The sequence below is a fragment of the Marmota flaviventris genome, chromosome 9, assembly GCF_047511675.1.
Source record: "Marmota flaviventris isolate mMarFla1 chromosome 9, mMarFla1.hap1, whole genome shotgun sequence".
In the NCBI taxonomy this organism is placed as follows: Eukaryota; Metazoa; Chordata; class Mammalia; order Rodentia; family Sciuridae; genus Marmota; species Marmota flaviventris.
The window spans coordinates 38,151,194-38,170,285 of NC_092506.1; the positions used below are offsets into that span (position 1 = coordinate 38,151,194).

Here is a 19,092-nt window from a genome sequence, read left to right on the forward strand (position 1 = left end):
TAAATCAGACAAGCTCGGCCAATCTGAGACCATGCAGGAGCTTCCATAAACAGTTTCAAATTAGCCACCTCCTCCTCCCCCTACAAGTGAAAGAAAATTTTGACTTTAGTGGGAGGAAAAAACATACTTGATGTTGCCTTGGGGGACCCATTAAATTGCTATATGAGGCTTAGTTTCCATGTATTTCAGCTGCAAATGAAGACCGGAAACTAGAGAGCAGAGGTTAAGGCCAGAGTTTGTTAGATTTCGTGAATTGAGAATAATTACTTGGCTGAGGGCCCAGCTTCATGTTACCAGGCCTTGACTAGACAAAAGGAAAGCTAAAATGCGTCTCCCACAAATAATAAAGCAACCATCCCTATTAAGCCTAATATATATAGTCATCCCTCAGCTAGAGCCATGATGAATAAAATAACAAGATGAAGCCAAGTACAAGAGAAAGTGTAAACAGAAGATCCACGAGGCTGCTGTGGGCACAACTTGGCATGCCACTTTACAGAAAGCTTTTTTTTTTTTAAATAGAAGAGATGTATTCTAGAATAATGGTAGAGTCTGGGGATGTAACTCAGTGATAGAGTGCTTGCCTCATATGCACAAGGCCCTGGGTTCTATCTCCAGAACTGAAAGAAAAAGAAAAAACGAAGATTAAAAGTAGTGACAAATATATCCATAAGCCAGTAGCATAGTCATTTATTGTCACTGCCAAATTTTACATACTGCACCTCATTGTAGGTGCTATGCTTTCAGAGGACCAGCAGTGCAGTAGGATATTCAAAGGGCGATACTCCAGGATTACCACACACGTGTGCATATTGTGCTGCACTGTGACATTACAACAGCTACAATGTTACTAGGGGATAAGACATTTTCAGCTCTATTATAATCTTACAGAACCATTACCATATGTGTGGTCCATCACTAAGCAAAATATCTTTAGGTGGCACATATTTTTTCTATGCATACTTACCTTCAAGAACTTTACAACATAATTTTTTTCTATATTAGCCAGGTAGGTATCATTACTATCTTACCAAACACTGGAAAATTTTTTTTTTTTACCACATCTGTCATTGAGAACTCTTCCTTTTGCAAATGGCAAACAATTCAATTCAAACTAAGTATAACCAATAAGGAATTTATTGGCTCAATAATTGACATCCTTTGAAGACAGGCTGGCTCCACACAGTTTAAATTTGAGAAACAAACTTTATCATCAAAGACTAGGAAAGGGATAATTCAAGAGACAACCAAAAATTTCATATTGGAAGAAAAAGCTATGTGTGCATGCATGACCAGAAAGAAAGAAGCAAACACATGCATACACAGACACACATGAATACTTCAGGACTCCACGTTCTATGCTCAGTCATTTCCTTCCTCAAGAATCCCTCATCCTTCCTTTTAAAAATTCTGTTGCTCTTTAAATTTCTTTTCCTTTCTGTTGCCTTTGATGACATTTATCTTCTGAGAGCCCAGAACTAATTCCACATCAGTTATCTTTCCATTGGCATTCCCCATAATGAATAGTTACCTCATTTGCCCCAAGTTACAAGCATCTTGCTGGGCTGCAAGAGTTACATTTTTTAACCCATAACACTGAAGGTGGTGTAATATTCAGTATAACACAGAGTATTAATTTTCCCCAATAGTTTAGCATATTTTAATTAATTCATCGTGTTCAGAGGTACATAATTATTTAAAATTATGATTTGGCTTTCTAGAACCTTGCTAAATTTCTTAGTTTTCCCTAGCACCTAGTACCTACATTGAAGAGGAGAAATACTTGTCCCTCTTGCTTTGCTAGACTGGAATTGGCGCAAGTTGAAGTCAAACCACCGGCCCTGGGGCTCCAACAGGTAGGTAGGCTTCAGTGGAATGCCATGGGAAAGAGGATGTGGAAGAGAATGTGATAACTGTGAGAAAAACGGAAAAGGGAGCCTCCTGTAGGGATCAGGACTAAAATTATGGCCAAGGTAGGAGCAGGGGTGTGTATGTGAGAATGAAGCAGGATGGTTGCCAAGAATAAATAGATATTATAACAGAGAAGTGGGGCAGTTAAGCCCTGGAAGAGATTTTTTCCTATCTTTCTAGAAATGAAAATGCTTTGTATTCTTTGAAGGAATGAAGAAATGTCTTCTTTTAGACTCAAAAAAAGGAGAGGCCTTGCTTTATTGTTTTTTAATAAATTCTACTCTTTGAACAATTCCTTGCATTTTAATAGGTCCCACACTATATTGTTGACTCATGTACAATAAAAAAAATATAGATTGGAACTCCCACTAATTATATTCCCCTTACCTTTTCTGTGTGACAAAATGATTTATTTCAATTCAAATCTGTGTACCTTGATATGTGTTTTATTATGGAGTCGATAAAGCTCTACTTTGTTTTAATTACTTCTTTGAAGAATCTGTATAAAAATGATATAAATCTTTGAGAGTAATTTTATTTATTTTCAAGGTTAAAAAAGATTTTTAAAAATGACCAAGCTCTTTGTTTTCACTCTTGTATTTATCAGAAATTATAAAATATGTAACATTTATTTAAATCCTGGTGATTTCCAGAAACCTCTATCTGGAATCAGCTACAGAATTCACTGCTTTTACAAACACTTTTATCTTGAGAATTGTCTCCATGTTGGCCTTGGCAATGGACATGGATTCTGAAATTTCACTACTTGATCCCAGATATTCAGTTAAAAGAAAGAACTATGAAATGCCAGGCTGTGTTTATCTTTTACGGAATCAAAAAAAAAAAAAAAAAAAAAAAAAAAAAAAAGAATGCTGAAGAAAGCATCTGCAGGGCAGATAAAAGAAAAAGATAATTTTTTCAATGTTAGTGGAAAATAAACCAACAATGATGAGATATGATGACTATATTACCAAAGATGGTTAGACCAAACTCCCAGATCTGTCTTTTTAGAATTATCTGTAAATCACTCTGAAGGGAGCTTTGTCTAAAAGTCATGTAGTTTCAGGAATTAATTAGGAAACTCAAGTAATATGAGTGTCCGTTTATGAGTACTCATGAACATAGATACTTTTTAGTTTTCTGATTTGATATATACCTTTTCACACCATCTCATATGAATAGCCCAGGAATTTGGCGGGGGATGAGAGGTCACAAAGTGTAACAGAAGTAGGCAGCACAATGGAAAAAGGAATGGGGAGATATCTCATACCCACTAAATATGTACTGTATGCCCTTTTCCTGAAAAATGCATTTTTCACATACTTTCTCAATCCTGTAGCCAATTCTGCAAAATAGATGCCCCACTGAAAAACAGCAGAGAAATACTAATAAACTAGCACATGTTCTAAAATCTACTATGTATCTGAGTTTTTGCCATTGCTTTCTTTTGAAAAGCTCCATGATGTGTCTTTTATATTATGATAACCATTATGATAACCAGTAAGAGTTAAATACCCAAGGGTCTGATAATCCAGTGACTCAAAGACTGACCTCTGTCCTTAGTTGTATGATTTAGACAACCATTCATGCTCTTTTGGCTGTACTCTCACATCACATTGTTATATAAAAAAGCTTCTATATCTAGCCGTGCTCATTTATGAGCTCAATTTAGTCAAACTGCTCTGGATAATACACGATTATCACTCATGTCTCTGTTTTCTCCTTTAATGCATCATTCAAAATCATTTTTAAAGACTAGATCAGCTCTTAGTAATGAACATGGGAAGACTGCTTTCATGGAGACTGGGAATGAAATAGAGACATTTAAGTTTTAGCAGCACAATAAGCTCAAGTTTGCCTTTTCTAAATCCTGTTAAGTTAAAGTAAATTTCAGCTGCTTTAGAAGTACACAAGATATTCTGAGAAGAGGATACTCTTTTATGATGCTGATGCTTAAAATAACCACAGCCTTGCTGAAGTCAAGTTCAATCACTGACTAAACCTTAAGAACATTTAGAACCCACCATTATCATGGGGCATCACCCAAACAGCCGACAGAATCCAAGTTTCCTGTGCCACTGACACCATTCTGTTAAGTTTCAGAGCCTCGCAAAGTTCCCTTTGCATGTCCCTTCATTGGTATAGGAAAGTGAACACTTACAAGCATCCATAGGTTAAAAGGAGTTTTCTTTTATCCGACATTTTATCTTGAAACTAAATTTACATATTTGCTTCAATCCCTGACAAATTCTTCTTTATTTAAAAGTATATAAAACTATTTATCAAGTAAAATAAATGCTTCTGAAGTTGTAGTATGCATTCTGTACATATTTACCAGCTATTCCTGGGGGTTATTGCATCTCAGGTGTTTTAAAATATATATTTAGTTGTCAGTGGGCCTTTATTTAATTAATTTTTTATATGAGATGCTGAGAATTGAACCCGGTGCTTCCCACATGCTAGGTGAACACTCTACCACTGAGCCACAACCCCAGTCCCTGCATCTCAGTTTTAAACAGCTCAGCACTGCATAGATTTTGCAATTTACCTCATATAAATTGTACTTTCCAGAGCATGGTCAATCACCATCTTTAGGAATGGCATTATAGTATTAAACCTCCGCTACATATTACATTTAGAATAATAACATATATAAGACTTCAGGTGCAGGCATTGGTGCTCATTCCCTTTTTGGTCATTATTTTATTTAACATTTTCAACAGTTCCATGAGATATAAATTTTTATACTCTTCATGTATCACAATACATATGACAAAATAGAAACCGACATTTATTGAATTCATAAAACTAATAATTAACAGAACAAACCCTCAATGCTAGTGTTATGATTGAGGTATTAGAAGTCCCTCAAAAGCTATGTATGAGACAATACAAGAAGGTTTGGAGGTGAAATAATTGGGATATGAGAGCCTTAACACAATCAGTGAATTAATACTCTGATAGGGATTAACTGAGTGGTCACTAGAGGCAGGTAGCCTATGTATGAAGGCAGTGTGGGTCCTTGGGGCCCGCCTTTGGGGTATATTTTGTCCTTGTTGTGCACAGTTCTTGCTCATGCTCTCTCTCTCTCTCTCTCTCTCTCTCTCTCTCTTCTTCCCCACTTCCCCCCAACTTTCTAATTCTTGATGCAATGTCCTCCGCCATACTCTTCTGCTATGATGTTCTGCCTCACCTTGAGCCTCAAGGAATGGAGCCAGCCTTCTATGAGCTGATATCTCTAAAACTATGAGCCCCCAAATACATTTTTCCTCCTCTGATTGTTCTTGTCAGGTCTTTTGGTCATAGTAATAAAAATGCTGACTAAAACAGCGTGTCTGACTCTAGGATCAAAGGAACTACCTTTCTGCTTCTCTTTAAGCAGAATAATGATTTAATTTATGTGGGGATTATCTAACAATCTTCCTTACTTGCTAACAACTCCACTTTTGTATGAATCAGTCAATGTGTAATTTTAATACGTAGCTCAGATAAGTATGGAAATACATGACATGGACTTTTCGATTCACTTATGAAAGGTAGAAAATAAGAACGTTAAATCTAGGATTATCGTTGTGGTTTTTATTTTCTACTGATCAACTGGAACAAGAATCTTCTGCCTAGAATTTTCAGAGAATATAAACAAGTGTATTTAGCTTTTGAGAACTCAAAATTACATAGAGGAAAAAGCAAAAGGCAAGCAAAATTAAAACTGAAATATGAGAATGTGTAACTTAGATGCAAACATGGGAAATGTCTGTAGCTCTTTGGTTATCTAACAGTAGGCAAAATACCACTACTGTCCATGTTAGGAGACACTGACTCTAGGGACAAGCAAACTTTTCTCCAACATTCTTAAGGAGATAAAAAAGTAGCTTCATGTCATGCAGCAGGGTGAGCTTTGAAAAGGCCCAGTAGTGACGGTAGATGAGACCACTCTCACAGGAAGCTGGGGAATCAGAAGCCAGTAGCTAGATTCTCCAGTGGTCAAATTTATATTAAGCAATACACACTCAGAAGTTCAGTGATTTGCAGGGTTTCATGGATTCTCCCAAAAAAGAGGCTTATTATTTTTAATCATGTGGGTATGGAAATATTTACAGTCTTGGAAAGAGTTTCCAACAGTGTCTTATCCATGTCCCTTGTTTCCAAATGCAGAGAGTGATACAGAGTGCCTTTCTCATGAAGGATCCTCTTATTGCCTACTCTCAGTCCATGTGTCTTACATGGGGTTTTGTCCAACTGCAGCCTTTTGGTGAACCCATGAAGAAACAAGGCAGGGTATAGGATTGGACAGGAAAAACAAAAACAACAACAACAACAAAAACGACAGTGTCTGTTAACCACCAAAAAACAGTGACTATCAGTTGTTCAGGGGTCAAAATAGAGGTATCAGCTTTGCTATCTAAGCAAAAGCAGCATATCTCTAAAACTGGCTATACCCGTGTCTACTTTTGTATGCAGCATTATCAGCCTGTGTAATGATTATTTTCCTGAAAACAGCCTCAAATCTATTTCTCAGGATAATGTAATGATTCTGTGAGTTGTAAAACTGTTTTTGACACCCTCTTCAGATTTAAACAGGAACAGAGATGTTGTCTGTCTTCAGTTACCGACCCTGATTCATAAAAATTTTTTCTCCATCATACAATTTTTCTCCTTCCTGCTTTCCAAGGTTCTGTTACTGTTAATCTAGCTTTTGTACACATCTTCCCTTTTTTCACTGTTAGCTTTCTGATGCCCCTATGATTATAATAATTCACCTCCTTTTTTCTTTATGCTAACTCCAATCTTCAAAATGTGGGTGGATTGTATTGCTACAAACATTGATGTGGCTGCATCATTGTAGTATACTGATTTTAAATCTTTTGGATATATACCAACGAGTGGGATAGCTGGATTATATAATGATTCCATTCCTAGATTTGGAGGAATCTCCATATTGCTTTCCAGATTGTTTGCACTAATTTGTAGTCCCACCAGCAATGTATGCGTCTCCATTTAAAAAAAAATATATATTTGTTTTTTCATTTGATTTAATTTAAATTATTTTAATTTATTTTTTTATTTGTTAATTTTTAAATTGTTACTTATCCACATCTTTGCCAACATTTATTGTTACTTGTATTCATAGCAGAAAAATAAGTAGAATAAGGGGAAAATAGGAAGTCCTGGAGGGGGATGTAGCGAAGAGGCAAAGTACTGGAGACTGAGTTAGAACAAATTGTATTTCATGCTTTTATAAATGAATCCTATTGTTGTATATAACTATAAAAAACCAATGGGGGAGAAATAAAGCAATGAACTCCCCAGTTTGCCTAGCATTTTTGCCTTCCACGAATCGGTATTTTTGTAATAAAGTGAAATGATTTCCCTATAGAAGGCATTTTAAATAAATAAAGGTCAGAAATGTGATACCAACAATTATTCTTGAATAAAATAAGTGGTCACTTATGTGTATGTGCCAGTTTTTTGTATGAAAAAGTTATGTATGAAAGTTTTGCGGAGGAATAGTAGGATGGAGGAGATCAAGAAGAGCAAAAAAGATTCCTATCTTCAACACCCTGTACGTTTGTGTGATGAGGACCTAATGTTTTCAAGTGGGCTTTTATACATTGACTCAGCCTTATTAGGAGACTGGAATAAAGAGGGCCCTCAAGATGCTGTGAAAGACAATATAGGCCTGAAAATTCTCAGATGTTAAAACAAAAAACAAAAAAAACCCTGTATTTACTGAAGGACTGAGGCAGGGTTTACCTCTTCAATGTCAAAGTTCATGTAAGATGTTTCTTTTTTAAATGTATAAAATGGTAGAATTCCTCATTTATTTTATTTTTTTCTCATTATAAAGATAATATATGATTAATCAAGAAGATTTGGAAAACATATTAGAGAAAAAAAGATGAATTTTATTGTCATCTTATCCCTCAAGACTAATAGAATTTACTATTTTGGTAAATGCATTTCTTATCTTGTTTTGTACATGAATTCTCACACAATCATAAACACCTCTACCAAAATTTGTGTTTGTATGCATATAATATCCTGCTTTGAACATCTCATGTTATGTCACAAACATTTTCCAGTGTCAATAAATTTTTGATAGTATCTCTTTTTTGAGACTATAAAAATACTTTCATGGGATGTATTTTATAATTTAATCGGTTAATTAATTGAATAGTTACTTATATTGTTTCCTATATTTCCTAGAAAAAATAACTCTTCAATATACATTTTTTATTTTATTATTTTTGTGCATGTACTCAATTCTTTTTGAAATGAATTTCTTGCTATAGAATTCCTGATTCGAATGCTACATGTGATTTGAAAGTAATTTGAAACATAAGGTCAGTTTTTTCATAAATATTCTCATTTATTAGTCTCTATTTTCTATGTAACTAACAATAATGGTTTATTCTTCTGTTTCTACATTTACCATGGAAATACTTGTTCTCATACATGAAGAGTTTTAATAACGTTCCCATTCACAAGATGTTGTAACCTACTATTTTATCTCCTACTCAAAATAAATAAATAAATAAAATACATTGAAATTAAAGTGAACTTCATTAAATATAAAGAGAAACTTGGATCATTTGACTTTTAAGAATAATACTAGCAAGTTTCAGTGCAGCGCATATTCTGTAATTGCTCTTAAAAATTTAGCACATTGAATTCCATACTTTAGTTGAGAACACTTCCTTTGCAGTCTTCTATTAATGTGTCCTAGAAAGAAATCTACAATATTGTGGTCATTTATATTATACTACCTAAGAATCTTATCATAAACTTTTATTGTAAATTTTTATATATTGTACAAAGTGATAGATAAACTAAGGTGCCAAGACCTAGTATATATCACAGAGTAAAAATTGTTTATCTGGTATCAGGGAGACATAATATCAAGAACTCTTTGAGGAGAGACACTTACTTGCCTCTGTTCCTGGATCTATATCTATCGAGCTGAGCAAACTTCACCTAGGTAATATGCAGTAATGCAATGTCCATTTACCAATACTTCCATTAGCACTTCCTTGTATAGATCAAAAAGGAACACTTTTTAATTCATCACTGTAAAGTATAATAAATGTTCTCAATTCCTACTAAAATATTTTCTGCAGGCATTTAAGGAAATGATGATTGTTGGAAGTTACTACATTTTACAACATCAGTAGCATTAACTTTTTATTTTATTATGGCACCCGAAATATGCATATTATATGACCTTGGATTACTCCTCTTAAGAGGGAATGAGTTGAAGGGCCTTAGGCAGAGCCATTAAGAGATCAGAGTTAGATTTAAAACTCCCACAAAGAAAGTGATGCATTTTATCAGTTGGCCAATCTTTGTAAAGTCATTTAGCAAGAAATAATTCAACTCTGTTCATACAGCTCTCTGCTGAATCTCTCTTTGTGGAAAAGAAGTATATCATATCTCTTATCTTTTGGGAATTTATTCTTTCTCTGTTTGATGAAACTTAAACATAACATTTAAAAACTAAAATATTTAAGTTCAATATTAAATGTAGAAAATATAAATTCCCTTTGAGATTTCTCAGGTTTTCCTCTTTTCTGTATTATAAACAGAAGTATATCTTTACCTATATTTATGGTCTTGGCTTTATCTAGCTTAATGTTGTATATTGGAAATGCTCTAGAATTAATTGGTTTTTTTGTAAAGTCTTTCTGTAGCTGCAGGTGACATTTAACACAAATAGTCTAATCTAGACATATTACAGATTAGGAAAATGATTTGGGAGTGAGATCAAAGCCTTGCCTAAGGTAACATAGCTTGTTGGTGATTGAACAGGACCTCATAATATTTATTAGAATTCTCCAACTACTTCATGACAGTTACATAATTTATTTTTTAAAACCAGATAACCAAAGCATATCAGAGAGTTTTATGCTATGTTCAATGTCAAAAGTTCTAGAATCTTGTAGACACCCATGGAGTCACCTCCGCTCAGACCTGCCTTGCTGACCTGAGAGCCCGGGACCAAGGTAGGCCCAAGTCCATCCTGACACTGGCAGACACCGCTGTAGCTCAGGCCTGTCCCATATCTGCCTTGCTGACCTGCATGGGATCCAGGGCTCAGGGTAAGCTTGGGTCTGCCCCCGCCACCATCACCACCCAGGAGCCCAGGTATAATCCACTTAATTCTTGAGACATTGCAGCCATCCCCGATGATAGACAGGGTATAGAAGCAGCTGCATCTTGGAACAGGTATTCCATAGCCAGTGTAAGGACCAACCTTTCAGACCCATTTCTACAAGACATTGGATCCATCTTGTGGCATCTCCAGTGCTATCTTGTGTTATCTCCTATAGTTTCAGTATAATGCATCCTAGGGCAATAGCAGGGTCTGCAAGCCCAACACCAAGGTGAGGTACATATAATCTGCACAGATACTAAAAGATTATAGGATAGAAACTGGAATAACTAAGATCCACACTGCAAGAAAGGAAATCACATAGACAATATGAAAAAAGCGGGGGGAAAGGGCCCCAAACAAACCAAGATACTGCAATAACAGAACCCTTGGACAACACAGTTGATGAGATGTCACAGAAGAAGTTCAGAATGTTCATAATGAAAATGATCTGTGAGTTAAAGAATGACTTACATGAGCAAAAACATGCAAAAATTGACCTCCCAACAAAGAGATAAGAGAACAAATATAGGAAGCAAAAGATTATTTCAAGAAAGAGATATAGATTCTGAAAAAAATAAGAAATACTTGAAACTACGGAAAAAATAAATCAAATAAAAACTCAATAGAAAGCATCACCAACAAACTAGATCAGTTGGAAGACAGAGCTTCAGATAAAGAAGACAAAGTAAGTATAATACAATATGGAAAATAAAGTTGACCACCCAGTGAAGATGGTAAGGAACAATGAGCAGAACATCCAAGAATTATGGGACAGCATCAAAAGACCAAGTCTAAGAGTTATTGGGATAGAGGAAGACACAGAGTTTCAAACCAAAGGAATGCATAATCTCTTCAATGAGATAATATCAGAAAATTTCCCAAACATAAAGAATGAATTGGAAAATCAAATACAAGAGGCTTACAGGACACCAAATGTACAAAATTACAACAATCTACACGAACACACATTATAATGAAAATGCCTTGCAAACAGAATAAGGATAGAATCTTAAAGGCTGCAAGAGAGAGGAATTAGATCACATATGGGGGAGACCAATTCATATCTCAGCAGATTTTTCAACCCAGACCCTCAAAGCCAGGAGATACTGGAACAGCATATACCAAGCTCTGAAAGAAAATGGATGCCAACCATGAATATTATTTCCAGCAAAATTAAGCTTTAGATTTGATGATGAAATAAAAACCTTCCATGATAAAAAAAAAAAAGTTAAAAGAAGATACAACTAGAAAGCCCGCACTACAGAACATCCTCAGCAAAATATTCCATGAAGAGAAATTGAAAAACAATAATGAAAATCAGCAAAGAGAGGTATTAACACTAAAGAAAAAAATACTAATAAAAGGAGAAACAAAGTCAAGTTAAATACCAAAAATAAACAAAAATGGCTGGGAACAAAAATCATGTCTCAATAATAACCTCAAATGTTAATAACCTAAACTCACCAAGCAAAAGACAAAGACTGGGATACTGGATTAAAAAAAATACCCAACAATATGCTTACTCCAAAAGACTCATCTCATAGGAAAAGACATCCACAGACTGAAGGTGAAAATTTGGGAAAAAATCATACCACTCCCATGGCTACGGAAGGAAGCAGGTGTTTCCATCCTCATATCAAATAAAGTAGACTTCAAGCCAAAGTTAATCAAAGAATTAAAAAGGATATTTCATACTGCTTAAGGGAACCATTCATCAACAAGACATAACATTAATAAATATATATGCCCCAAACAATGTTCATCAAACAAACTCTTCTCAAGTTCAAATGTCAAATAGACCACAAAATGACAATTTTGGGTGAATTTAACACACCTCTTTTACCACTGGATAGATCTTCCAAACAAAAGCTGAAAAAAGAAACTATATAACTCAATAATTCATTCAATAACAGACTTAGCTGACATACATTGAATATTTCATCCTTCAGTGAGTGAATATACTTTCTTCTCATCAGCACATGGATCCTTCTCTAAAATAGTATATATATTATGCCACAAAGCAACTCTTAGCAAATATAAAAACATACAGATACTACCCTGAAATCTAGATCTTAATGGTATGAAATTAGAAATCAATGATAAAATTTTAAAAAAACATATTCCAACACCTGGAGACTAAATAATATGCTACTGAATGAATAGTGGGTTGCAAAAGACTTCAAGGAGGAGATTAAAAGATTCTTAGAAGTGAATGAGAACACATGTACAACATATCAAAATCTCTGGGACACTATGAAGGAAGTACTAAGAGGAGAGTTTAGTGCCTTGAGTTCATTCCTTTAAATAAGAAAAAGTCAAGAAATAAATGATTTAACATTACATCTCAAAGCCTTGGATAAAAAAGAGCAAATCAACACCAAAAACAGTAGAAGACAGGAAATAATTAAAATTTGAGCTGAAATCAATAAAATTGAAACAAAAGAAACAATTGAAAAATATTGATAAAACAAAAAAAATAGTTCTTTGAAAAAATAAATAAAATTGACAGAACCTTAGCCATGCTAACAAAGAGAGGAGACAGAAAACTCAAATTACTAACATACGTGATGAAAAAGGAAATACCATAATACACACTACAGAAACACAGAAGATATTTAGAAATTATTTTGAAAACATGTTCTCTAATAAAATAGATAATATAGAAGACATTGACAAATTTCTAGAGTCATTTTATTTCGCCAATTGAATCAGTTTGATATACATAACTTAAACAGATCAATTTCAAGCTCTGAAGTAGAGGACACCATCAGAAGCATACCAACCAAGGAAAGCCCAGGCCCAGGTGGATACACAGTCGAGTTCTACAAGACCTTTAAAGAAAAACTAATATCAATACTCTTCAATTTATTTCAGGAAATAGAAAAAAGAGGGAGCACTTCCAAACTCATTCAATGAGGGCAATATCACCCTGATTCCAAAACCAGGCAAAGACACATCAATGAAAGAAAATTTCAGACCAGTAACTCTTATGAACATAGATGCAAGAATTTTCAGTAAAATTCTGGAAAATCAAATACAAAAATATATCAAAAAGATAGTATACCACTATCAAGTGGGGTTTATACCAGGGATGTAAGGTTTATTCAATATATGGGAATTAATAAATGTAACTCATCATATCAATAGACTTAAAGATAAGAACCATATATGATCATCTCAACAGATGCAGAAAAAAAGCACTTGAAAAAATACAGCACCCCTTCATTTTCAAAACACTAGAAAAACTAGGGAAAATAGGAACATATCTCAACATCATAAAAGCTATCTATGCTAAGCACCAGGCCAACATAATTCTAAATGGAAAAAAATTGAAAGCATTCCCTCTAAAAACTGGAACAAGACAGGGATGCCCTCTTTCACCACTTGTATTCAACATAGCCCTGGCAAGAAAGAGAGGGAGCACACCTTGAACCCAGGATTTCATTGGGGGAGGTTTTCCATGGAATATTCTATCCCCAAAAGGGCAAAGGGGTAGGATTACAAAGGCATAGGTGAGTGTAACTCAACCCCACCAGGTGACTCCTACTCCTGGAGCCACACCTCATTATCTGATCAGAGGTAAAGCCCAAGTTACTGCAGAATACAATATTGTTCAGTGCTCCCAGGGCATCAGGACTTAGTGAGTTCATACAGGGCAGCTTGCATCAGAGAACTATTGAGAGTTATCTATAAGTCATAATGTAATGAAAATTGCAAATGCTGTATTGCTGCCAATGACACATTTCTTATAGACATAACTGCTCAACTTTCTAAGCACTAACGTTCATCTGTATATTTTGTTTTCTCATGTTAGGAATATGTGCAGGTTTAAATATGCTACCATACCATTGAGATTAAAAGGATATGCTTCTCCTATTTCTATTATCTTATTTTCATTTATATATGGATATACCAGCCACTAATGTATAATCCATCATCTTCAATAAATACGTTTTTAATGAATGAATAAAACTTGACCATACAGGAATTAGGGATAAAAGATCCAGCATACAAAGTACATCCTGAAAGGTTTAATACTCAAAAAAAAAAAAAAAATCAAACGAAGAGCAACTTCCACATTGGTACTCTTCAGGACGATGGTATCATGAGATAATAAATAATTCATGATAATTTCCACATTGTATTTTTGCAGATCAAATACATGTGTAACTTGATTTACATAATCCATCTGACAGAAATCACATTAAAAGATACTCTATCATGTACTAGTTGGTCATTTATTAATCACTTCTATTACATAAGCCACAAATAATTGAGAAATGATACTTTGAAGAAAAACAATCTAGGAGAGTAGTCATGAATAGCAATTACAGACATAAGTAGTATAACAAAGATGGGATGTAGACACTTTCATGTATAGGACAAATATTTGTTGATACAGATCAACAGAACAAACATTTAGATAGAGATAACAATAGACATTTCAGAAGACAACATTTGATCTTAGTGAGATCTTAATAATTAAAGGCAGGGGTTTAGGGTCATTGGAAATTACCATGAAGAAATACTATAAACTGTGCTTAAAAAGCATAAATCATTTTTATAGAATATGTGTAAGCTAATAAGGCTTAACAAGTTTTGGAAGAAGCATTCAACTTAGATCCCAGAGCACCAAGTATATTACTTAGGTCACAAAGAGTTTAGAAACTATGAACAAATATGGAAATAGATAATACTTGTACCACAGGGAAGATTTTCTGGCTATCAGTGGATAGGAGGCTTATTATGTAGTACCAAGAGAAAGTGGTTCATTTATGATACTATATATGTATGCCTGGAACAGTCTTTCAGTCTCTTGCCCACACTGTTCATGAGTCAAATTATATTTTAAGAACCTCTTATTGCCAGTCAACCTATTGGTTACTGAACATATCAAGGTGGTTAAATGGTAAAGAAGATAAATATTAAACTAATGTTCAGGCAAAAAAACCCGCATATGCTCTATTGGAATCATTGGAAAGAATATTCAAGATAATTTACGGGGTCATTGAGACAAACAAGAAGGCAGTATTTTTAGAGAGTTTCGCTGAGAAGAGTTGAGTTGGGGAATTGCCAGCATAATGGAATGGAAGTGCCCTCTTTGCAGTGTGGAAGACTGGCATAGAGATAATACCTAAGCTATGAACATGTAATTCATAAAGACAATGGTTAAAAATAACAAAATGGAAGTACCATCTCTGACAGAGTTGACCAGAAAACTCTGTGAAACATGAGTGAAACCAACATGAATATTTAAACTTTCATTAGATTGTCAAATACTTTGTTCCTAATCCTCTTCTTCCTATCCAAGTCTACTTTATAAAGCTATTTACATTTGTGAAGAATTGATTTCCCTACTTTTGTGAAATTGTAGATCCAATAATCAATAAGACCCTTGGTTTAAGGGGAAAAAAATAACAGTTTAGAGATTGCTGACAGTTGAAAGAATTTTTTTAAAAGGATGGCTTATATCCTGATGGCAGAACTGCCTCTATTATAAAATAAGTCTTCTAATTCAAAGAATCTATGAACAACAAATAATTAATTATTTATGGGACACTTAAAACTTAATTTCCAACAACTCATAATACAGAAATGTGGGTGAAATTCTCAAGAGATTCCTCTGGTTGTGAAACTGAATTTATTATTCTTTCAAATATTTTTTTTCTATTGGCAAAGATCAAACGAAGTAACAACCAGAGGTATGAAAAGTTTGCTTACGTTTTAGATTTATACCACACACCTTTCTTTTGTGAGAGATGATGAGTAAATCACCATAATGCAGTTTTACAGTATTTAAAATATAATTTATTACATAAATGTTTTCTATAAAACACAACTAATTCATTGATATTTCAGAATTGTTTGTTATAAAAATCAAGCCTTAGAAGTTTTTTTTTTTTTTTGATGAACACAATTTATAATATAGCATTGTTCCCTCAAAACTTCAGACCAAGAATGAAAGCTGTGATGTTATTCAAGAGCAATTCCTATCTCTATAAAATTTTTTCATACTGACATTTATCAGCACCATCTATTTATACGTAATCTAAATGAGGTTACAAAATAACACCCAGAAGGAATATTTTCTTGTAATGAAAGTGTAAAGTATATTTATTATCCTTTACATAATTATGTTAAAGGAAATGAAAATAAAAGAGATGAGTGAAAGATGGCAGGACTTATTCTCTGCTTTCATGTATAAGATCCGGGATTTTTCCACTCATGCCAAACAACATTAAGCCTTGGTAGGCCTGAACATCCACCAGAGAATCAAAGATCATTTCACTGTTAACATACTTCTGAGTTCACTGAGTTTGCCTTCTGACATTTCACTGTATAAAGAGTACCTCTCATCCCTCTGAAATTTTTCAAAGTATCTGTATACATTTTGGGAAAAAAATAACTGAATAAACTAAAATTGGCATCAACTGTACCACCACAAAGTAGATGCCATCAGCATTTATTTTTCACATATGTGACATTAACAGAGTACAGGCATAAGTTAAGATACTCAAGCAGATGCATCTAAAGGTCAGCTTACCTGTGGGGACAGAAGTGGAGGGTTGAAAATCCAATCCACTGGAATCACCAGAGAGTTCAGTTAAACAAGTTGAAGTAAAATCAGAGCTGGAAGTCTGCTCATGTCTGAAGCCTTTGGGAGAAAGATTATCCAGTTCAAAGTTTACGGCTGACATTGCAAAATTCTCAAGGAACTATGTGAAGCAAAGTTCACACTACCGAGGTTTTAAAAATCATAGGAAAGGGAGGAATCACTATACTTTAATCAATAGCAATTCCAGGCTCTCCTGTAATTATCTTTACTAGGAAATCCAAGGAGAATAACGCCCACAGAGCTGACTGCAAGTTTTCTGTGTTCCTAGACAAGCAACCTCAACAGGATAGATGGACTTCAGAGTTGTTTTTCTTCAAGACGTCTTGTGCCTTTAAGGGATAGCAGCACTCATCCCCTTTCAGAGAGGCTGCAGTGAAAATAAAATGGGCTAAGTGAAGTCATAGGCAATGCTGCAGAGAAATGCTTTTAGTAAGTTGGTACTGAAAGTTCTCATTCACATTTCTCTACACAAGAGATCAGCTGGGTGGGGCCAAGGCTTGCCAAGGAATGCAACTTTACACTCCACAGGGCAGTTCATCAGAGGAAAGCTGGAATTGGAAGGAAGTTACTAAATGCTATTTCCTAGCTCAGCTCGAGATTGTGAGATTCAGTTCTGCACTTATTGAAAGATGACTATGATTGTGAAGAGTAAAGGCAATTTTTAAAAACTGATAGTAGAATAAAATGTGCAGCTTTATAAATACAACAAAAAATAGACTTCAAAGTATTAGCAGGCAATGAATGAAAGATCAAAATGTTTAAAAAGTAGCATCTGGTGGGGCTGTATCATTTATTATTTAGGAGGCAAAGCATCCATTCTGTTTGAGTAACTTGGGTAGAAAGTTGTAGGTTAGCTGCAAAGGTTTAATTTTGAACATTGCTTTTATTCATCTTCTGTACCTTAGTTGGTGAATCCAGTGATGAGCACAAGGACATGCCAACTGATGGTTTTTCCAATAGCAATTTAGCAAAAATCACCCTTCATTTCACAAAGCCAAACTAGATGAGGTTCAAATCAGTTTTTTGATGGTCTGACTTAATCCATGATTTATTTATTGATCTAATTCTTCATTTATTGACTCTGTATTAGATATTGACATAATTATAAAAATACCTAGGCAAGGTCTCTGGAAAGAATGTAAGCTGGATTCCTTCTTTAGTAGGAAGGAGAGCTGTGACAGATTTTGTGATTTTATTGTGATTGGCATTACATATGGCAATAGATGTGCTAAGCATGAGAGTGTCATATTTAATGCATTTTTTACTTTCTTGGCTGAGCAATATTTGAGAAAGTTATATATGTATATATAAGATGTTGTGCAAATATTTTATTGTTAGATAAAAATTTTATTCTGGACATTCTATGTCTTCCTCCTAGTCATTTTAATTAAACAAGTTAGTAAATGAAACTGACCCTCTGTTTCAAATGCCTTTAAAAAGGCAGGGAAATGTCTATCATTCCAGCAGCATGAACAACCAACAAAATATGCTCTGTAAGTCACAATCTGGGGCAGGCATAAAAATCTTTGACTAAAAAGTCAAAAATGGTCAGGGTCCACTGGTAACTATGTGACATTTAGATAAGAAGTTGAAAACAGAATGGAAATTATGAAGGATGACTTAGCTTGATGGTAGGAGGAAAATGCAAATATAGGAAAATGAATAAATAGTAAAAAGTGCAGTTTAGAGAATTAGAGGACATTCTGGAAAATAAAACTCGAGATTTATAATTCTCAGTTGAAATGTCTGTTGTAGTGTGTGGTATGGGGTACTTTCTGAAAGACAATCAAAATGGTTTAACTTAAAAGTTGGTCAAGGAGGCTAAACTACGAGAAAATGTTAACCTTTTGTGTTCGTCATTTTTTTTTTCCATTACTGAGATCAGCATTGCTGACAAGAGCAACTAAGAGGAGAAAAAGTTTATTTGGGTCTCATGATTTCAGAGATGTGGTACATGGTCTGTCAATTACCTTCCTCTGGGTCTGAGTTGATGCAGCATATTATGGCCAAAGGGTGTGGTGGAGGATTGCCACTTATTTTAAGGCAACTAGAAAATAGAGAGAGAGAGAGAAGGGAAGGGGCCACAGGTATATACAGAGCTAGGCCATGTTCCAGTGATTTACTTCCTCTGGCCATGTCCCACTTACCTACAGTTACCACCCAATAGTCCATTCAGATTACTAATCCATCAAATGGGGAGTTTACTGTTCTCTTAATTCAATCTTTTCACCTCTGAATATTGCTACATTGCCAAACACATGAGTTCTTTGGAGGGGGGGTAATTTTACTTTCAAACATTTATACCCTCTTTACATCTCCTACATTTGCTCAATCCCTGTAACACTTTCTTTGTCAGGTGATGCTTCAACAAATGTGATCACTAGGAAAATATCTGATTTGAGAATACAATTAA

The 19,092-nt window shown here is 34.5% G+C and overlaps 1 protein-coding gene across 5 annotated transcripts in view; it reads right to left on the minus strand.

Moving 5' to 3' along the window:
- Ano3 (anoctamin 3) overlaps positions 1–17,143 on the minus strand; it is a 406,718-nt gene extending 389,575 nt beyond the window's left edge. For 2 of the 5 annotated variants that reach the window (XM_071616329.1, XM_071616325.1), the window contains exon 1: positions 16,608–17,142. In XM_071616329.1, the coding sequence (XP_071472430.1) occupies positions 16,608–16,761 (154 nt within the window). In that variant the 5' untranslated portion in view covers positions 16,762–17,142. Of the gene's footprint in view, positions 1–16,607 lie in introns of all 5 variants that reach the window. The other 3 variants (XM_071616326.1, XM_071616328.1, XM_071616327.1) reach the window with 3 other exon arrangements.
- Between the last annotated feature and the right edge of the window lie 1,949 nt (positions 17,144–19,092).